The sequence below is a fragment of the Oncorhynchus masou genome, chromosome 17 (assembly GCF_036934945.1).
Source record: "Oncorhynchus masou masou isolate Uvic2021 chromosome 17, UVic_Omas_1.1, whole genome shotgun sequence".
Classification (NCBI taxonomy): Eukaryota; Metazoa; Chordata; class Actinopteri; order Salmoniformes; family Salmonidae; genus Oncorhynchus; species Oncorhynchus masou.
In genome coordinates this window covers 8,422,628-8,446,195 of record NC_088228.1, presented here as the reverse complement: position 1 = coordinate 8,446,195, position 23,568 = coordinate 8,422,628, and the positions used below count along the sequence as shown (strand labels likewise).

Below are 23,568 nucleotides of genomic sequence, written 5' to 3'. Positions count from 1 at the left end.
AGTTTGTGAGTGCTTTTGGTGACAAGCCGAATTTCTTCAGCCTCCTGAGGTTGAAGAGGCGCTGCTGCGCCTTCTTCACGATGCTGTCTGTGTGAGTGGACCAATTCAGTTTGCTAGCATTCATTACACTGCATTATTCCTTCTACCACTGTTAGCATTCATTACACTGCATTATTCCTTCTACCACTGCTAGCATTCATCAGTGTTACGGCTTCCGTTATTACTTCTCCTATACTACTGCTGAAAGACCCTTGCAAGAGCTAGCAACAGTGTGTTCTCTGAAGTGTGGTCTAGATTAGCATAGATATAAGGAGCTATTTCAACCTCTGGGGTCTCTGAGGGACAGACCATGATTGATCCTGCCTCATCTTTGATATCTGTGTGGGATTCTCCTATATTGAACTGACACTAAGGTTAGGTTTCAAGCCCATCACACCACAAGGAACTTAAATTGTAATTTTGTCAGGGGAAGTAGCAGGCTGCCCTTTGGCCCCCTATTTTCTGCACTCACAAAACTATATTAACTGAAGTGGGAGTGGACAATACACACACACACACACACACACACACACACACACACACACACACACACACACACACACACACACACACACACACACACACACACACACACACACACACACACACACACACACACACAAACAATTTCTTACACACACTTGATCAGATTGAGTTGTTTCTCTGCTGTCTCTGCGAAATGTAAAAAGGCCAACATGAAAGCCAAGTCATTTCCAGAGGAGAGTGGAGAGAACTCTATGCTACGGTAGGTAGTGATTGAGAATGTAAAGTGCTACCTATGCCTCTGTCCACCCACTTTGACTACTAAGTAGCAAAATAGAACAATGGCAAACCAGGACCAATTCTGAGAGGAACCTGTTTATTGGAGGGCACTCTACAGGGCAAACTCATTAAGGAGCATCATTGGGAAAAATTGTTGGGAGAAAAGACAGGAAGTTCTAGGCAGAACACTGCAGAAGTTCTCATTTGGCCAAATCACATTTTATTTGTCACATGCCCCGAATACAACTGGTGTAGTCTTTACTGTGAAATTCTTGTTTTATACGAGCCCTTCCCATCAATAAAAATGAAACACTAACACAAGACTAATACAATTAAATACAGAAGAATGGAACTACAGTATAGTTGGAGCTATATACAGGGAGCACCAGATCAACGTGGAGCTATATACAGGGAGTACCAGATCAACGTGGAGCTATATACAGGGAGTACCAGATCAACGTGGAGCTATATACAGGGAGTACCAGATCAACGTGGAGCTATATACAGGGAGTACCAGATCAACGTGGAGCTATATACAGGGAGTACCAGATCAACGTGGATCTATATACAGGAGTACCAGATCAACGTGGAGCTATATACAGGGAGTACCAGATCAACGTGGAGCTATATACAGGGAGTACCAGATCAACGTGGAGCTATATACAGGGAGTACCAGATCAACGTGGAGCTATATACAGGGAGTACCAGATCAACGTGGAGCTATATACAGGGAGTACCAGATCAACGTGGAGCTATATACAGGGAGTACCAGATCAACGTGGAGCTATATACAGGGAGTACCAGATCAACGTGGAGCTATATACAGGGAGTACCAGATCAACGTGGAGCTATATACAGGGAGTACCAGATCAATGTGGAGCTATATACAGGGAGTACCAGATCAACGTGGAGCTATATACAGGAAGTACCAGTACCAGATCAATGTGGAGCTATATACAGGAAGTACCAGTACCAGATCAATGTGGAGCAGTACCAGTCCAAAGTTTGGACACACCTACTCATTCAAGGGTTTTTCTTTATTTTTACTATTTTCTACATTGTAGAATAATAGTGAAGACATCAAAACTATGGAATAACACATATGGAATCATGTAGTAACCAAAAAAGTGTTAAACAAATCAAAATATATTTGAGATTTGAGATTCTTCAAAGTAACCACCCTTTGCCTTGATGACAGCTTTGCACACTCTTGGCATTCTCTCAACCAGCTTCATGAGGTAGTCAACGCGAATGCATTAAAATTAACAGGTGTGCCTTGTTATAAGTTCATTTGTGGAATTTCTTTCCTTCTTAATGTGTTTGAGCCAATCAGTTGTGTTGTGACAAGGTGGGGGGGAGGGGTATACAGAAGATAGCCCTATTTGGTAAAAGACCAAGTCCATATTATGGCAAGAACAGCTCAAATATGCAAAGAGCAATGACAGTGCAGTCGCAAAAACCACCAAGCGCTATGATGGCTCTCATGAGGACCGCCACAGGAAAGGAAGACCCAGAGTTCCCTCTGCTGCAGAGGGTAAGTTCAATAGAGTTAACTGCACCTCAGATTGTAGCCCAAATAAACGCTTGACCGAGATCAAGTAACAGACACATCTCAACATTAACTGTTCAGATGAGACTGTGAATCAGGCCTTCATAGTCGAATCTCTGCAAAGAAACCACTACTAAAGGGCACCTATAATAAGAAAAGACTTGCTTAGGCCAAGAAACACAACCAATGGACATTAGACCAGCGGACATCTGGCCTTTGGTCTGATGATAGTCCAAATGTGAAATTGTTGGTCCCAACCTCTGTATCTTGGTGAGATGCAGAGTAGGTGAACGGATGATCTCCCAGTAACCAGTGCTGTACTGCACCGCTGTAGCTCTGCGTTGTGTGTGGTTGATTGAGACTTCGGAAATCAGGTTGTTTTAATGAATCCGAATTCACTCTCTGCATCCCCCCCCAAAAAATACAAAACATTTGCAGAGCACAAATATGTTCTGCGAATCGTCGCCTCTTTCTACAACAGACGCACAATACAGTGGACTGGAATCAGTCGTGGAGCAATCATCAACCATCGTTCACACATACAGTATCTTAGCTAGCTAGTAACCACGTGTTGAATTCAGAATGTTAATATCATCCTAAAAAAGTACAATTACAATTGCATCTTGACAACACCATCCACTTATGAGTAACCTCTAAATATACATCATTCTTCATGAACAAAACACTGTGTGTGTGACTTTGTGCTTACAGGAATCCAACTTTTCTGAAGACAACAGACAAAGCGTGTCACGCCCTGGCCATAGTTTACTTTGTATGTTTCTATGTTTTGATTGGTCAGGGTGTGATCTGAGAGGGCATTCTATGTTGGATGTCTTGTTTGTCTATTTCTGTGTTTGGCCTGATATGGTTCTCAATCAGGGGCAGGTGTTAGTCATTGTCTCTGATTGGGAACCATATTTAGGTAGCCTGGGTTTCACTGTGTGTTTGTGGGTGATTGTTCCTGTCTCTGTGTTTTGCACCAGATAGGGCTGTTTCGGTTTTTGTACGTTTGTTATTTTGTTAGATTATCGTGTATAGTTTCCGTATTAAATCAAATGAATCACAACTACGCTGCATTTTGGTCCGCTCCTCCTTCCCACAACGAAAGGGGTGACAGAATCACCCACCATAACAGGATCAAGCGGCGTGGTAACAGGCAAAAGAAACAGCAGGAGCAACAAAAGAAGGAATGGACATGGGAGGACGAATTAGACGGAGAAGGACCCTGGGCTCAGCCTGGAGAATATCGCCGTCCCAAGGAAGAACTGGAGGCGGATAAAGCGGAGAGGCGCCGGTATGAGGAGGCAGCATGGCGAAGCGGATGGAAGCCCGAGAGTGAGCCCCAAAAATTTCTTGGGGGGGGCCTCAGGGAGAGTGTGGCAGAGTCAGGATTCAGACCTGAGCCAACTCTCCCTGTTTATCGTGAGGAGCAAAGGAGGAGACCAGAACCAGAGCCGGTGTTGGAGGTGAGCGAAACAGAGACTGTGAAGGAGTTAATGGAGAAATTGGAGGAGAGAGTAATGAGGGAGTTGCTGTGTTGGTGCTTTAAATATGGAATTCGCCCGACGGAGCGTGTTGGGGATTTGATGACACCTGGGTCAGCGCTCCATACTCGTCCTGAGGTGCGTGCTAGTCGGCTGGTGAAGTTGGTGCCAGCCTCACGCACCAGGCCTCCTGTGCACATCCCGAGCCTTGCATGTCCTGTGCCAGCACTGCTCTCAAGATCTCCAGTACGCCTTCACGGTCTAGCCCATCCTTTTCCACCTCTACACACCAGCCCTCCGATGGCAGCTCCCCGCACCAGGCTTCCTGTGTGTGTCCTCGGCCCAGTACCACCAGTGCCAGCACCACTCATCAGGCCTACAGTGCACCTCGCCTCTCCAGCGCTGCCGGAGCCTTCTTCCTCTCCTGCGCTGCTGGAGTCCCCCACCTGTTTAGTGCTGCCAGAGCCTTCCGCCTCAACAGCGTTGCCGGAGTCTCCTGCCTGTTTAGTGCAGCCAGAGCTGCCAGTCTGCATGAAGCTGCCAGTCTGCATGAAGCAGCCAGAGCTGTCAGTCTGCATGGAGCAGCCGGAACTGCCAGTCTGCATGGAGCTGCCAGTCTGCATGGAGCTGCCAGTCTGCATGGAGCTGCCAGTCTGCATGGAGCTGCCAGTCTGCATGGAGCTGCCAGTCTGCAAGGAGCTGCCAGTCTGCAAGGAGCTGCCAGAGCTGCCAGTCTGCATGGAGCAGCCAGAGCTGCCAGTCTGCAAGAAGCAGCCAGAGCTGTCAATCTGCTTGGAGCAGCCAGAGCCGCCAGTCAGCATGAAGCAGCCAGAGCTGCCAGTCAGCCAGACTCTTCCAGCTCTGCCAGTCAGCCAGACTCTTCCAGGTCACCAGACTCTTCCAGATCTGCCAGTCAGCCAGACTCTTCCAGATCTGCCAGTAAACCAGACTCTTCCAGATCTGCCAGTCAGCCAGACTCTTCCAGATCCGCCAGTCAACCAGACTCTTCCAGATCCGCCAGTCAACCAGACTCTTCCAGATCCGCCAGTCAGCCAGACTCTTCCAGATCCGCCAGTCAGCCAGACTCTTCCAGATCCGCCAGTCAGCCAGGATCTGCCAGAGCCTTCCTCCTCTCCTGTGCTGCCGGAGTCTCCCGCCTGTCCGGCGCTGCTGCCGGAGTCTCCCGCCTGTCCGGCGCTGCTGCCGGAGTCTCCCGCCTGTCCGGCGCTGCTGCCGGAGTCTCCCGCCTGTCCGGCGCTGCTGCCGGAGTCTCCCGCCCGTCCGGCGCTGCTGCCGGAGTCTGAAGAGCCCTTCTGTCCCGAGCTGCCCCTCTGTCGAGCTGCCCCTCTGTCCCGTGTTGTTAAGTAGGGTTGCCGTGGCTGGGAGGTCACGGAAGCGGACAAGGTGGGGGAAGACTGCGGTGAAGTGGGGGCCACGTCCAGCACCAGAGCCGCCACCGCGGACAGATGCCCGCCCAGACCCTCCCCGATAGGTTCAGGTTTTGCGACCGGAGTCCGCACCTTGGGGGGGGGGGGTACTGTCACGCCTTGGCCATAGTTTACTTTGTATGTTTCTATGTTTTGATTGGTCAGGGTGTGATCTGAGTGGGCATTCTATGTTGGATGTCTTGTTTGTCTATTTCTGTGTTTGGCCTGATATGGTTCTCAATCAAGGGCAGGTGTTAGTCATTGTCTCTGATTGGGAACCATAATTAGGTAGCCTGGGTTTCACTGTGTGTTGGTGGGTGATTGTTCCTGTCTCTGTGTTTTGCACCAGATAGGGCTGTTTCGGTTTTCGTACGTTTGTTATTTTGTTAGTTTATCGTGTATAGTTTCCGTATTAAATAAAATGAATCACAACTACGCTGCATTTTGGTCCGCTCCTCCTTCCCACAACGAAAGTTGTGACAGCGTGCCTACCTCTCATAGTGCATCAACATTATCTGAGCACGAGCATACAGGGCAAAACATAAATAAACACTACTCTACTCCCAGGACGCAGGGCAGAACATAAATAAACTCTGCTCCCAGGACGCAGGGCAAAACATAAATAAAGACTACTCTACTCCCAGGATGCAGGACAAAACATAAATAAACACTACTCTACTCCCAGGATGCAGGGCAAAACATAAATAAACACTACTCTACTCCCAGGACGCAGGGCAGAACATAAATAAACACTACTCTACTCCCAGGACGCAGGGAAAATGTCAGTAAACACTACTCTACTCCCAGGATGCAGGGCAAAACATAAATAAACACTACTCTACTCCCAGGACGCAGGGCAGAACATAAATAAACACTACTCTACTCCCAGGACGCAGGGAAAATGTCAGTAAACACTACTCTATTCCCAGGATGCAGGGATGCATAATAACACATCAACATCCATATTAATATATGAACCTGGTGAAATTCACAATGTATTTTAACAACTGTTACATCCGCATGTGTGGTTCCCACCGTGAAGCATGGAAGAGGAGGTGTGGGGGTGCTTTGCTGGTGACACTGTCTGTGAAGGCACACTTAACCAGCATGGCTACCACAGCATTCTGCAGCGATACACCATCCCATCTGGTTTGCGCTTAGTTGGGACTATCATTTGTTTTTCAATAGGACAATGACCCCAAACACACCTCCTGCCTGTGTAAGGGCTATTTGACCACAAAGGAGAGTGATGGAGTGCTGCATCAGATGACCTGGCCTCCACGATCACCCAACCTCAACCCAACTGAGATGGTTTGGGATGAGTTGGATCGCAGAGTGAAGGAAAAGCAGCCAAAAAGTTCTCAGCATATGTGGGAACTCCTTCAAGGTTGTTGGAAAAGCATTCCAGGTGACTACCTCATGAAGCTGGTTGAGAGAATGCCAAGAGTGTGCGAAAGTGTCATCAAGGCAAAGGATGTCTACTTTGAAGAATCTCAAACATAAAATATATTTTGATTTGTTTATTTTTTATAATTTGTTTATTTAACCTTTATTTAACTAGTCAGTAAACAAGTCAGTTAAGAACAAATGTTTACTTACAATGATGGCCTACCAAACTTTTTGGTTACTACATTATTCCATATGTGTTATTTCATAGATTTGACGTCTTCACTATTATTCTAAAATGTAGAAAATCCAAACTTTTGACTGGTACTGTATATACATGGAGTACCAGTACCAGAACAATGTGGAGCTATATACAGGGAGTACCAGTACCATATTATGGGATTGATTTCTGCATTATACAGCTTGGGTATATTCACTAGGAACAAAACAGGCCGAAACAAAGAAGAACCTACCCGAATATGCAGTTGCAAAACATTTTGCATTCGGCATGTACTAATGAATACACCCCATGTGAATGACCTGTACTAGAAAGTAGACCTGTCGCAAACCTGTAAAGCTTCAGGATCACTGTTCCGTAGGCCGTGGCAAAGCCCAGGAGTCGCACCCATCTCAGGAGGATACAGCGCAACACGCTGGGGCTGAAGTACAGTATCATCACCTAAACAGAAGGGGAGATCCACATTACTCTCATTATACTCTACTTCCCTTTTCCTTTTCTTTTTTTTTACAGAAGTAGTCCTACTTCTTTAGTAATGTTCCTGTTTATTAGACAGGGTAGAGAAACAGGAGCTGTTTATTAGACAGGGTAGAGAAACAGGAGCTGTTTATTAGACAGGGTAGAGAAACAGGAGCTGTTTATTAGACAGGGTAGTGAAACAGGATCTGTTTATTAAACAGGGTAGTGAAACAGGATCTGTTTATTGGACAGGGTAGTGAAACAGGATCTGTTTATTGGACAGGGTAGTGAAACAGGATCTGTTTATTAAACAGGGTAGTGAAACAGGATCTGTTTATTAAACAGGGTAGTGAAACAGGATCTGTTTATTAGACAGGGTAGTGAAACAGGATCTGTTTATTAGACAGGGTAGAGAAACAGGATCTGTTTATTAGACAGGGTAGTGAAACAGGATCTGTTTATTAAACAGGGTAGTGAAACAGGATCTGTTTATTAGACAGGGTAGTGAAACAGGATCTGTTTATTAGACAGGGTAGAGAAACAGGAGCTGTTTATTAAACAGGGTAGAGAAACAGGATCTGTTTATTAGACAGGGTAGAGAAACAGGATCTGTTTATTGGACAGGGTAGAGAAACAGGATCTGTTTATTGGACAGGGTAGAGAAACAGGATCTGTTTATTAGACAGGGTAGAGAAACAGGATCTGTTTATTAGACAGGGTAGAGAAACAGGAGCTGTTTATTGGACAGGGTAGAGAAACAGGATCTGTTTATTAGACAGGGTAGTGAAACAGGAGCTGTTTATTGGACAGGGTAGAGAAACAGGATCTGTTTATTAGACAGGGTAGTGAAACAGGAGCTGTTTATTGGACAGGGTAGTGAAACAGGATCTGTTTATTGGACAGGGTAGTGAAACAGGATCTGTTTATTGGACAGGGTAGAGAAACAGGATCTGTTTATTAAACAGGGTAGTGAAACAGGATCTGTTTATTAGACAGGGTAGAGAAACAGGTTCTGTTTATTGGACAGGGTAGTGAAACAGGATCTGTTTATTAGACAGGGTAGAGAAACAGGATCTGTTTATTAGACAGGGTAGAGAAACAGGATCTGTTTATTGGACAGGGTAGTGAAACAGGATCTGTTTATTAGACAGGGTAGAGAAACAGGATCTGTTTATTAGACAGGGTAGAGAAACAGGATCTGTTTATTGGACAGGGTAGTGAAACAGGATCTGTTTATTGGACAGGGTAGAGAAACAGGATCTGTTTATTAGACAGGGTAGAGAAACAGGATCTGTTTATTAGACAGGGTAGAGAAACAGGAGCTGTTTATTAGACAGGGTAGAGAAACAGGAGCTGTTTATTAGACAGGGTAGAGAAACAGGATCTGTTTATTAGACAGGGTAGAGAAACAGGATCTGTTTATTAGACAGGGTAGAGAAACAGGAGCTGTTTATTGGACAGGGTAGAGAAACAGGATCTGTTTATTAGACAGGGTAGTGAAACAGGAGCTGTTTATTGGACAGGGTAGAGAAACAGGATCTGTTTATTAGACAGGGTAGTGAAACAGGAGCTGTTTATTGGACAGGGTAGTGAAACAGGATCTGTTTATTGGACAGGGTAGTGAAACAGGATCTGTTTATTGGACAGGGTAGTGAAACAGGATCTGTTTATTGGACAGGGTAGAGAAACAGGATCTGTTTATTAAACAGGGTAGTGAAACAGGATCTGTTTATTAGACAGGGTAGAGAAACAGGATCTGTTTATTGGACAGGGTAGAGAAACAGGATCTGTTTATTGGACAGGGTAGAGAAACAGGATCTGTTTATTAGACAGGGTAGTGAAACAGGATCTGTTTATTAGACAGGGTAGTGAAACAGGATCTGTTTATTAGACAGGGTAGAGAAACAGGATCTGTTTATTAGACAGGGTAGAGAAACAGGATCTGTTTATTGGACAGGGTAGTGAAACAGGATCTGTTTATTGGACAGGGTAGAGAAACAGGATCTGTTTATTAAACAGGGTAGTGAAACAGGATCTGTTTATTAGACAGGGTAGTGAAACAGGATCTGTTTATTAGACAGGGTAGAGAAACAGGAGCTGTTTATTAAACAGGGTAGAGAAACAGGATCTGTTTATTAGACAGGGTAGAGAAACAGGATCTGTTTATTGGACAGGGTAGAGAAACAGGATCTGTTTATTAGACAGGGTAGAGAAACAGGATCTGTTTATTAGACAGGGTAGAGAAACAGGATCTGTTTATTAGACAGGGTAGAGAAACAGGAGCTGTTTATTGGACAGGGTAGAGAAACAGGATCTGTTTATTAGACAGGGTAGTGAAACAGGAGCTGTTTATTGGACAGGGTAGAGAAACAGGATCTGTTTATTAGACAGGGTAGTGAAACAGGAGCTGTTTATTGGACAGGGTAGTGAAACAGGATCTGTTTATTGGACAGGGTAGTGAAACAGGATCTGTTTATTGGACAGGGTAGAGAAACAGGATCTGTTTATTAAACAGGGTAGTGAAACAGGATCTGTTTATTAGACAGGGTAGAGAAACAGGTTCTGTTTATTGGACAGGGTAGTGAAACAGGATCTGTTTATTAGACAGGGTAGAGAAACAGGATCTGTTTATTAGACAGGGTAGAGAAACAGGATCTGTTTATTGGACAGGGTAGTGAAACAGGATCTGTTTATTAGACAGGGTAGAGAAACAGGATCTGTTTATTAGACAGGGTAGAGAAACAGGATCTGTTTATTGGACAGGGTAGTGAAACAGGATCTGTTTATTGGACAGGGTAGAGAAACAGGATCTGTTTATTAGACAGGGTAGAGAAACAGGATCTGTTTATTAGACAGGGTAGAGAAACAGGAGCTGTTTATTAGACAGGGTAGAGAAACAGGAGCTGTTTATTAGACAGGGTAGAGAAACAGGATCTGTTTATTAGACAGGGTAGAGAAACAGGATCTGTTTATTAGACAGGGTAGAGAAACAGGAGCTGTTTATTGGACAGGGTAGAGAAACAGGATCTGTTTATTAGACAGGGTAGTGAAACAGGAGCTGTTTATTGGACAGGGTAGAGAAACAGGATCTGTTTATTAGACAGGGTAGTGAAACAGGAGCTGTTTATTGGACAGGGTAGTGAAACAGGATCTGTTTATTGGACAGGGTAGTGAAACAGGATCTGTTTATTGGACAGGGTAGTGAAACAGGATCTGTTTATTGGACAGGGTAGAGAAACAGGATCTGTTTATTAAACAGGGTAGTGAAACAGGATCTGTTTATTAGACAGGGTAGAGAAACAGGATCTGTTTATTGGACAGGGTAGAGAAACAGGATCTGTTTATTGGACAGGGTAGAGAAACAGGATCTGTTTATTAGACAGGGTAGTGAAACAGGATCTGTTTATTAGACAGGGTAGTGAAACAGGATCTGTTTATTAGACAGGGTAGAGAAACAGGATCTGTTTATTAGACAGGGTAGAGAAACAGGATCTGTTTATTGGACAGGGTAGTGAAACAGGATCTGTTTATTGGACAGGGTAGAGAAACAGGATCTGTTTATTAAACAGGGTAGTGAAACAGGATCTGTTTATTAGACAGGGTAGAGAAACAGGTTCTGTTTATTGGACAGGGTAGTGAAACAGGATCTGTTTATTAGACAGGGTAGAGAAACAGGATCTGTTTATTGGACAGGGTAGAGAAACAGGATCTGTTTATTGGACAGGGTAGAGAAACAGGATCTGTTTATTGGACAGGGTAGAGAAACAGGAGAGAGTTTAGTCCCGTGTAGCTCAGTTGGTAGAGCATGGCAGTTGCAGGGAAGGGTTGTGGGTTTGATTCCCACGGGGGAACAGTAGATAAGTATGTTTTAAAATGTATTCAGTCACTACTGGATAAAAGAGTGCCAGGTGTCTAAAATGTAAACGCTAGAGCAGTGGGTTGGATTCAAACCCATGTTCTCAGCGGTGCAGAGTAAATGTGATCCAGAGGCTGGACCACCCTAGGCCACTACATTATAACCGTAGGTTTATGTGACAGGGAAAACGCACATTAATCAAGTTTTTTGTGAAGGTGCCAGATTTTGTGCCAGACAGCTAATTTTCAACTGTCGTCTCTCCCTAGGCAGATAGAACTAAACATCACTGAGGCATCGGGCGCCCTCATTTCTCTTTCTGCCTTGCTGACAAAACTTTAGCTTTTGTTAATAGTTGGATGGAGGCACCAGGTCATGCATGGTGAACTGAACCAAGGGGAACGTGTATTTGCTTTCAGCTTCTGTATGTTCATAGACTTATTTCATTATATATTCCAGCAGCTGCAGAATCACAAATATCACATCTCACATGATTAAAATAGATTTGTGTTATAAACCCCATACTGAATATGCAATGTATTGTGACAATTTGAACTGTTTGGGTTTAACCCTCAAGACGGAGAACTGGTATGTCAACCATGCAACTAGTATGTCGACCATGTAACTAGTATGTCAACCATGTAACTAGTATATCAATGTAACTAGTATGTCAACGATGCAACTAGTATGTCAACCATGCAACTAGTATGTCGACCATGTAACTAGTATGTCAACCATGTAACTAGTATGTCAACCATGTAACTAGTATGTCAACGATGCAACTAGTATGTCAACCATGTAACTAGTATGTCAACCATGTAACTAGTATGTCAACCATGCAACTAGTTTGTCAACCATGTAACTAGTATGTCAATGATGCAACTAGTATGTCAACCATTCAACTAGTATGTCAACCATGCAACTAGTATGTCAACCATTCAACTAGTATGTCAACCATTCAACTAGTTTGTCAACCATTCAACTAGTATGTCAACCATGCAACTAGTATGTCAAGCATTCAACTAGTATGTCAACCATTCAACTAGTATGTCAACCATGCAACTAGTATGTCAACCATTCAACTAGTATGTGAACCATGCAACTAGTATGTCAACCATTCAACTAGTATGTCAACCATGCCAGGGCTAGTCTACATATTTGAGAATCCTCAAGTTGAGCTGTTGTCCCAGCTCCACAGACTAAACTGCTTTGCTTTCAGCATAACAAACAAAACAAATGGGATTTGGACTATTATACGATACTTACAACCTGTCCCTGAAATAAAATGTGATGGCCTTTCCAAAACTTGGGGGGGCGGGGGCAAATAAAACCACCCGAGGGCCAAATTCGTCACGCTGACCGCCAGTTGGGGAACCCTGCTCTATGATATACCTTTGTAATTTATCCACTTCCAAGTCCCATGGTGCACTGTGGCAGTTTGAGAGATGGCAAGTATCCTCTATAATTAAGCAGAGCGACAGACACCTCTCCCATGCGGCGAGACGACAGAACATCTGCCACTGATCGTCAACGAGCCCGTTTAAACTCGCAAACAGGGGAAATGTCACTCCCCGGATGGGATGAAAAATGGCTCAGTGCCAAGCAATGCTTGAAGCACATATCACACCTCCATGATATGAGAGGAGGACTCATTAAGCTGCAGAATTCACTGGGAGAAAATGTTGGCGATACTTTCGCTGAATGGGTACCTGCGTAAGGACTTCATAACCCATTAGTACCCCATACATACCACATTCATAAGCAGTACATGGGCACACGTTCATGATGATATGAGAGAGACAGGTTTTTCAATGGTGGGAGATTGGAAAAGCTTGGTAAAACTTAACTTGAAGGGTACCTGCATAAGGACTTCATATCACATTAATAAGCCATACCTAGGCCATTCATAAGCAGTACATAGGCCATTCATAAGCAGTACATAAGCCATTTATAAGCCATACCTAGGCCATTCATAAGCCATACCTAGGCCATTCATAAGCCATACCTAGGCCATTCATAAGCCATACATAGGCCATTCATAAGCCATACCTAGGCCATTCATAGGCCATTCATAAGCCATACATAGGCCATTCATAAGCTATACCTAGGCCATTCATAGGCCATACGTAGGTCATTTATAAGCCATACCTAGGCCATTCATAGGCCATACATAGGCCATTCACAAGCCATACCTAGGCCATTCATAAGCAGTACATAGGCCATTCATAAGCAATACATAAGCCATACCTAGGTCATTCATAGGCCATTCATAAGCCATACCTAGGCCATTCATAAGCAGTACATAGGCCATTCATAAGCAATACATAAGCCATACCTAGGCCATAACTAGGCCATTCATAGGCCATTCATAAGCCATACCTAGGCCATTCATAAGCCATTCATAAGCCATACCTAGGCCATTCATAAGCAGTACATAGGCCATGCATAAGCCATACCTAGGCCATTCATAAGCCATACCTAGGCCATAACTAGGCCATTCATAGGCCATTCATAAGCCATACCTAGGCCATTCATAGGCCATTCATAAGCCATACCTAGGCCATTCATAAGCCATTCATAAGCCATACCTAGGCCATTCATAGGCCATTCATAAGCCATACCTAGGCTATTCATAAGCCATTCATAAGCCATACCTAGGCCATTCATAGGCCATTCATAAGCCATACCTAGGCTATTCATAAGCCATACATAGGCCATTCATAAGCCATTCATAAGCCATTCATAAGCCATTCATAAGCCATACATAGGTCATTCATAGGCCATTCATAAGCCATACCTAGGCCATTCATAGGCCATTCATAAGCCATACCTAGGCCATTCATAAGCCATACATAGGCCATTCATAGGCCATTCATAAGCCATACATAGGCCATTCATAAGCCATTCATAAGCCATACCTAGGCCATTCATAAGCAGTACATGGGCCATTCATAGGCCATTCATAAGCCATACCTAGGCCATTCATAAGCCATACCTAGGCCATAACTAGGCCATTCATAGGCCATTCATAAGCCATACCTAGGCCATTCATAGGCCATTCATAAGCCATACCTAGGCCATTCATAAGCCATTCATAAGCCATACCTAGGCCATTCATAGGCCATTCATAAGCCATACCTAGGCTATTCATAAGCCATACATAGGCCATTCATAAGCCATTCATAAGCCATTCATAAGCCATTCATAAGCCATACATAGGTCATTCATAGGCCATTCATAAGCCATACCTAGGCCATTCATAGGCCATTCATAAGCCATACCTAGGCCATTCATAAGCCATACATAGGCCATTCATAGGCCATTCATAAGCCATACATAGGCCATTCATAAGCCATTCATAAGCCATACATAGGCCATTCATAGGCCATTCATAAGCCATACCTAGGCCATTCATAAGCCATACATAGGCCATTCATAGGCCATTCATAAGCCATACATAGGCCATTCATAAGCCATTCATAAGCCATACATAGGCTATTCATAGGCCATTCATAAGCCATACCTAGGCCATTCATAGGCCATTCATAAGCCATACATAGGCCATTCATAGGCCATTCATAAGCCATACCTAGGCCATTCATAGGCCATTCATAAGCCATACCTAGGCCATTCATAGGCCATTCATAAGCCATACATAGGCCATTCATAAGCAGCACAGGCATTTCATAGATGCAACAACAGAAGTTCCCTGCATTCTTAATCCTCTACCCAAAGTGTGTTATATCAAACACGGTTAATAGGAAATGTGTGCAAAGCTTTGAGTCACGCGTCACTCATCTCGCAGAGTCAGGTGTGATAGCCAAATAGGTACACCCACAGTCTAGGGATTTGAATACGTAGTGTATGAAAGATCCACAGTTACTACTAGTATGACCTAACTGCAGCCCAAGACTGGCAGCTTTGGATACATTTAGTTTGTTGATTTTCCTCCAGGAACCAAGAAGTAAGTAAGTATGGTAAGAATACCCTAATTGTCCAAGATGTATTTGCATGTAATACCATGCATATATTTTCAGAATGGACTGTCCGTTTTCCTCCCATGAAAAACAAGGCTCAAGCATCATGACTGTAGATGTGATGGACTGTGGACGTGACAGGGAAAGGGTATGAGTCTAGCACCTGTGTATCATACTGCCATTTTGGTGTCCTTCAAAGCAACATACATATAGTATCTGGGGGCTAGAGAGGTGAAGGTTTTGATTTTGACTGAGGAGCGAAACATTTGGGAAGTGTCCTAAGTGTAACACGCACGCACGCACACACACACACGCACACACACACACACACACACACACACACACACACACACACACACACACACACACACACACACACACACACACACACACACACACACACACACACACACACACACACACACACACACACACACACACACACACACACACACACACACACACACACACACACACACACACACACACACTTCTCCATAGACTCGCCCTCTCACTGTACTGATGACCTCTGGCTAGTCTTAGTTGTATGTGTTGTAAACAAGCCCTGTCCACACAGCACAGCACGTCCCACAGTCCTCCATGACAGGCTAAAATACATCATGTCCCAAACAAGAGGTGAAACTAGGACACACACACACACACACATACACACATACCACACACACACAATATCCAGTGGAGACTAACTGGCATGGGATCCTGAAAGGAGCGAACGGAAGGGGGGCTACATGTTTGTTTACAGCATCACCCAGCTAAGGTGGATCCCTCTTCTTTCCCCTTCCATATACCCCCAACTCCGCCCAATAAATTAATCAGCAGATTTATTTTTAAAACAAGTTGCGTTAGAACTTGATGGACTCTTTAAAAATGCATTGAGCGCCACAGTGGAGCAGCTGCACCAAGCTGAGGTGGGAGTGACAGCAGCAGCAAGAGGAGGGTACATCACTGTGAGAGAGAGAGAGAGAGAGAGAGAGAGAGAGAGAGAGAGAGAGAGAGAGAGAGAGAGAGAGAGAGAGAGATAGAGAGTGCGAAAGAAAGAGAGATGGGGGAGTGAGAGAAAGAGATAAAGAGAGTGAGAGAGTGAGAGAGAGAATGAAAGAGAGAGAGAGAGAGGAGTGAGATAAAACAGAAATAGTGAGAAAGAGAAAGAGAGAGGGAGTGGGAAGAAGAGGAAGAGAGGGGGAGGAAGAGAAAGATAAAGAGAGAGAGGGGGGAAGTGAAAAAGAGAAACATAGAGGGAGGGGGAAGAAGAGAAAGAGAGAGAATTTGTAGATAGAGGGAGTGAGGGAAGGAGGGAGGGAGGGAGATACAGAGAGAGAGAGAAAGCGAGAGAGAGATATCATCCTCAGCTCTGGCATCTTCCCCAATATTTGTAACCAAGGACTGATCACAACAATCCACAAAAGTGGAGACAAATTTTAACCCAATAACTACCGTTGGATATGTGTCAACAGCAACCTTGGGAAAATCCTCTGCATTATAATTAACAGAAGACTTGTACATTTCCTCAGTGAAAACAATGTACTGAGCAAATGTCAATGTCAATTTGTAAGTCGCTCTGGATAAGAGTGTCTGCTAAATGACTTAAATGTAATGTAAATGTAATGTGGCTTTTTACCAAATTATCGTATGACAGACCGTGTATTCACCCTGCACACACCTAATTGACAAACAAACAAACAAACAAACAAAAACAAAGGCAAAGTTTACACATGCTTTGTTGATTTCAAAAAAGGGTCTGCTATACAAACTGATGGAAAGCAGTGTTGGGGGAAAAAAATACCAAATTATGAAATCCATGTACACAAACAACAAGTGTGCAGTTAAAATTGGCAAAAAACACAGATTTCTTTCCACAGGGCCAGAAAGGGATACAGCCCCAAACTCTTCAACATACATCTACAGTGCTTTGGGAAAGTATTCAAACCCTTTGACTATTTACACATTTTGTTATGCTACAGCCTTATTCTAAAAATTATTAAATTGTCCCCCCCCCCTCATCAATCTGCTCACAATACCTCATAATGACGAAGCAAAAACAGGTTTTTAGAAATGTTTTCTAATTAATAAAATTAACAAAATGGAATTTACATAAGTATTCAGACCCTTTACTCAGTATTTTCTTGAAGTACCTTTGGCAGAAATTACATCCTCGAGTCTTCTTGGGTATGACATTACAAGCATGGCACACCTGTATCTGTGGAGTTTCTCCCATTCTTGTCTGCAGATCCTCTCAAGCTGTCAGGTTGGATGTGGAGCGTTGCTGCACAGCTATTTTCAGGTCTCTCCTGAGATGTTCGATCGGGTTCCAGTCCGGGCTCTGGCTGGGCCACTCAAGGACATTCAGAGACTTGTCCCGAAACCACTCCTGCGTTGTCTTGGCTGTGTGCTTAGGTCGTTGTCCTGTTGGGAGGTGAGCCTTTGCCCCCAGTCTGAGGTCCTGTGCGCTCTGGAGCAGGTTTTCATCAAGGATCTCTCTGTACTTTGCTCCGTTCATCTTTGCCTTGAACCTGCCTCTGAAAAACACCCCCACAGCATGATGCTGCCACCACCATGCTTCACTGTAGGGATGGTACCAGGTTTCCTCCAGATGTGACGCTTGGCATTCAGACCAAAGAGTTCAATCTTGGTTTCATCAGATCAGATAATCTTGTTTCTCATGGTCTGAGAGTCTAAAGTGCGTTTTGGCAAACTCCAAGCAGGCTGTCATGTGCTTTTTACTGAGGAGTGGCTTCCGTCTGGCCACACTATCATAAATGGCTGATTGGTGGAGTGCTACTGAGGTGGTTGTCCTTCTGGAAGATTCTCCCATCTCCATAGAGGAGCTCTAGAGCTCTGTCAGAGTGACCATCAGGTTCTTGGTAACATCCCTGACCAAGGCCCTTCTTTCCCGATTGCTCAGGTTGGCCGAGCAGCCAGCTCTAGGAAGAGTCTTGGTGGTTCCAAACTTCTGCCATTTAAGAACGATGGAGGCCACTGTGTTCTTGGGGACCTTCAATGCTGCAGAGATTTGTTGGTACCCTTCCCCAGATCTGTGCCTTGACACAATCCTGTCTCAGAGCTCTACAGACAATACCTTCTTTTTGTTGTTGTATTTAATACATTTTAGAAAAAGGCTATAACATAAAACAGAAAATATAGAAAAAGTCAAGGGGTCTGAATACTTTCCAAAGGCACTGTATATCAACAAATTGTCGGGCACTAGAACAGTCTGCGGCACCCTGCCTCAGCCTACTAGAATCAAATGTCTACTGTTTGCTTATGATCTGCTGCTTCTGTCCCCAACCAAGTAGGGGCTACAGCAGCACCTAGATCTTCTGCACAGATTCTGCCAGACCTGGGCCCTGACAGTAAGTCTCATTAAGACAAAAACAATGGTGTTCCAAAAAAGGTCCAGTAGCCAGGACCACAAAATACAAATTCCATCTAGACACCATTCCCCAAGAGCACACAAAAAACTATACATACCTCGGACTAAACATCAGCGCCACAGGTAACTTGCACACAGCTGTGAACAATCTGAGGGACAAGGAGGGCCTTCTATGCCAACAAAAGGCATACCAATTAGGATCTGGCTAAAATTACTTGAATCAGTTATAGAACCCATTGCCCTTTATGGTTGTGAGGTCTGGGGTCACCTCACCAACCAAGAATTCACAAAATGGGACAAACACCAAATTGAGACTCTGCATGCAAAAATATCCTGTGTACAACGTAAAACACCAATAATGCATGCAGAGCAGAATTAGGCCGATACCTGCTCATTTTCAAAATCCAGAAAAGAGATGTTCATTTCCACAAATTCAACAACCACCAAAAAGGAAGCGATCCCCTGTCACGCCCTGGTCTAAGTATTTTGTGTTCTTCTTCATTTATTTGGTCAGGCCAGGGTGTGGCATGGGTTTTTGTATGTGGTGTGTTTTGTATTGGGATTGTAGCTTCGTGGGGTGTTCTAGATAAGTCTATGGCTGTCTGAAGTGGTTCTCAATCAGAGGCAGGTGTTTATCGTTGTCTCTGATTGGGAACCATATTTAGGCAGCCATATTCTTTGAGTGTTTTGTGGGTGATTGTCCTTATGTCCTTAGTGTCCTTTTGTCTGTCGTGTATTAGTTTGCACCAGTATTAGGCTGTTTTGGTTTTCGTTACATTCATTGTTTTTGTAGTGTTTGTATTTTGATTCGTGTTTCTTCAGTTCATTAAACATGGATCATAATCTACACGCCGCATTTTGGTCCGACTCTCCTTCACACCTAGAAAACCGTAACATCCCCAAACATTCCATAACAAAGCCATCACCTACAGAGAAATGAACCCAGAAAAGAGTCCCCTAAGCAACCTGGTCCTGGGGCTCTGTTCACAAACACAAACAGACCCCACAGAGCCCCAGAACAGCAATACAATTAGACCCAACCAAATCACGAGAAAACAAAAAGATAATCACTTGACACATTGGAAAGAATTAACAAAGAAACTGAGAAAACTAGAATGCTATTTAGGCCTGAACAGTGGCAGAATACCTGACCACTGTGACTGACCCAACAGTAATGAAAGCTTTGACTATGTACAGACTCAGTAAGCATAACCTTACTATTAAGAAATGCCGCAGTAGGCAGATCTGGCTCTCAAGAGAAGGCTATGTGCACACTGCCCACAAAATGAGGTGGAAACTGAGATGTACTTCCTAAACTCCTGCCAAATGTATAACCATATTAGAGACACATATTTTCCTTAGATTACACAGACGAACAAAGAATTTTAAAACAAATCAATTTTGATAAACTCCCATATCTACTGGGTGAAATACCACAGTGTGCCATCACAGTAGCAATAGTTGTGACTTGTTGCCACAAGAAAAGGGCAACCAGTGAAGAACAAACACCATTGTAAATACAACCAATATTTATGTTTATTTATTTTCCCTTTTGTACTTTAACTATTTGCACATCGTTACAACACTGTATATATACACTATAATATGATATTTGAAATGTCTTTATTCTTTTGGAACTTCTGTGAGTGTAATGTTTACTGTCTATTTTATATTGTTTATTTAACTTTTTCTTATTATCTATTTCACTTGCTTTGGCAATGTGAACACACTATTCCCATGCCAATAAAGCCCTTTGAATTACATTGAATATAGAGAGAGCAATACAGAGAGAGAGACAGAGATACCCAGGGTGCAATGAGGACATTGGAGTGAGAAGTTCCTGGGACCTGTGGCAGACGAGGTGAAAAGGGGAATGGGATATTTTAGGGGGGGCAGTCACTCCACTTCAGTGCAGGAATAGCCAAGACAGAGCCGTTATCTTTGTGATGTTTTTCAGAAACATTGAGAACTGGAGCTGGCTACCCCTGGTCTAAAAGAGTAGGCCACCCCTGGTCTAAAAGAGTAGGCCACCCCTGGTCTAAAAGAGTAGGCCACCCCTGGTCTAAAAGAGTAGGCCACCACTGGTCTAAAAGAGTAGGCCACCCCTGGTCTAAAAGAGTAGGCCACCCCTGGTCTAAAATAATTGGCTACCCCTGGTCTAAAAGAGTAGGCCACCACTGGTCTAAAAGAGTAGGCCACCCCTGGTCTAAAAGAGTAGGCCACCCCTGGTCTAAAAGAGTAGGCCACCCCTGGTCTAAAAGAGTAGGCCACCCCTGGTCTAAAAGAGTAGGCCACCACTGGTCTAAAAGAGTAGGCCACCCCTGGTCTAAAAGAGTAGGACACCCATGGTCTAAAATAATTGGCTACCCCTGGTCTAAAAGAGTAGGCCACCACTGGTCTAAAAGAGTAGGCCACCCCTGGTCTAAAAGAGTAGGCCACCCCTGGTCTAAAAGAGTAGTCCACCCCTGGTCTAAAAGAGTAGGCCACCCCTGGTCTAAAAGAGTAGGCCACCACTGGTCTAAAAGAGTAGGCCACCACTGGTCTAAAAGAGTAGGCCACCCCTGGTCTAAAATAATTGGCTACCCCTGGTCTAAAAGAGTAGGCCACCCCTGGTCTAAAAGAGTAGGCCACCCCTGGTCTAAAAGAGTAGGCCACCCCTGGTCTAAAAGAGTAGGCCACCACTGGTCTAAAAGAGTAGGCCACCCCTGGTCTAAAAGAGTAGGCCACCCCTGGTCTAAAATAATTGGCTACCCCTGGTCTAAAAGAGTAGGCCACCACTGGTCTAAAAGAGTAGGCCATCCCTGGTCTAAAAGAGTAGGCCACCACTGGTCTAAAAGAGTAGGCCACCACTGGTCTAAAAGAATTGGCCACCCCTGGTCTAAAAGAGTAGGCCAACCCTGGTCTAAAATAGTAGGAACCCCTGGTCTAAAAGAGTGGGCCACCCCTTGTCTAAAAGACGTGACCAACCCTGGTCTAAAAGAATAGGCCATCTCTCGTCTAAAAGAATAGGCCACCCTAGGACTAAAATAATAGGCCACCCCTGGTCTAAAAGAGCTGGCCCCCCTGGCCAAAAAGAGCTGGCCACCCCTGGTCTAAAAGAGCTGGCCACCCCTGGTCTAAAAGAGCTGGCCACCCCTGGTCTAAAAGAGTAGGAAACCCCTGGTCTAAAAGAATAGGCCACCCCTGGTCTAAAAGAGTAGGCCACCCCTGGTCTAAAAGAGTAGGCCACCCCTGGTCTAAAAGAGTAGTCCACCCCTGGTCTAAAAGAGTAGGCCACCCCTGGTCTAAAAGAATAGGCACCCCTGTTCTAAAAGAGTAGGCCACCCCTGGTCTAAAAGAATAGGCACCCCTGTTCTAAAAGAGTAGGCAACACCTGGTCTATAATAATAGCCCACTACTGGTCTAAAGGAGTAGTCCACCCCTGGTCTAAAAGAGTAGGCCACCCCTGGTCTAAAAGAGTAGGCACCCCTGGTCTAAAAGAGTAGTCCACCCCTGGTCTAAAAGAGCTGTCCACCCCTGGTCTAAAAGAATAGGCACCCCTGTTCTAAAAGAGTAGGCAACACCTGGTCTATAATAATAGCCCACTCCTGGTCTAAAGGAGTAGTCCACCCCTGGTCTAAAAGAGCTGACCACCCCTGGTCTAAAATAATAGGCCACATCTGGGCTAAAAGAGTAGGCCACCCCTGGTCTAAAAGAGCTGGCCACCCCTGGTCTAAAAGAGTAGGCCACCCGTGGTCTAAAAGAATTGGCCACCCCTGGTCTAAAATAATAGGCCACCCCTGGTCTAAAAGAGTAGGCCACCCCTGGTCTAAAAGGGTAGGCCACCACTGGTCTAAAAGAGTTGGCCACCCCTGGTCTAAAAGAGTAGGCAACACCTGGTCTAAAATAACTGGCCACCCCTGGTCTAAAAGAGTAGTGCACCCTTGGTCTAAAATAGCAGGCCACCCCTGGTCTAAAAGAGTGTTGGACCCCTGGTCTAAAAGAGTAGGCCACCCCAAGTCGAAAAGAGCTGGCCACCCCTGGTCTAAAAGAGTGTTGGACCCCTGGTCTAAAAGAGTAGGCCACCCCTGGTCTAAAAGAGTAGGACACCTCTGGTCTAAAAGAGTAGGCCACCCCTGGTCTAAAAGAGTAGGACACCTCTGGTCTAAAAGAGTAGGCCACCCCTGGTCCAAAGAGCTGGCCACCCCTGGTCTAAAAGAGTAGGCCACCCCTGGTTTAAAAGAGTGTTGGAACCCTGGTCTAAAAGAACTGGCCATATAATGTTGTTACCATGTAACGTTGTTACCATGTAATGTTGTTACTATATAACGTTATTGCCATGTAATGGTGTTACTATGTAATGTTGTTACCATGTCATGTTGTTACCATGTAATGTTGTTACCATGCATCGTTGTTGCCATCATGTAATGTTGTTACCATGTAACGTTGTTACCATGTAATGTTGTTACTATGTAACGTTATTACCATGTATTGGTGTTACTATGTAACGTTATTACCATGTAATGATGTTAATATGTAATGGTGTTACCATGTAACGTTGTTACTATGTAACATTATTACCATGTAACGTTGTTGCCATCATATAATGTTGTTAATATATAACATTATTACCATGTAATGTTATAACTATGTAATGTTGTTACTATGTAACTGTAACATTGTTACCATGTAACGTTGTTGCCATCATATAATGGTGTTACTATGTAACATTGTTACCATGTAATGTTGTTACTATATAACTTTATTACCATGTAATGTTATAACTATGTAATGTTGTTACTATGTAATGTTGCTACCATGTAACGTTGTTGCCATCATGTAATAGTGTTACTATGTAACGTTGTTACCATGTAATGTTGTTACTATGTAACGTTATTACCATGTAATGTTATAACTATGTAATGTTGTTACTATGTAATGTTGCTACCATGTAACGTTGTTGCCATCATGTAATGGTGTTACTATGTAACGTTGTTACCATGTAATGTTGTTACTATGTAACA

General features: G+C 44.1%; 1 protein-coding gene across 1 annotated transcript in view; it reads right to left on the bottom strand.

The window, feature by feature from the left end:
* Positions 1-23,568, bottom strand: part of LOC135558381 (metabotropic glycine receptor-like) — a 123,563-nt gene that overhangs the window by 31,552 nt on the left and 68,443 nt on the right. Inside the window, exon 6 of the mRNA XM_064992142.1 lies at positions 7,217-7,326. Within this exon, the coding sequence (XP_064848214.1) occupies positions 7,217-7,326 (110 nt within the window). The remainder of the gene's footprint in view (positions 1-7,216; positions 7,327-23,568) is intronic.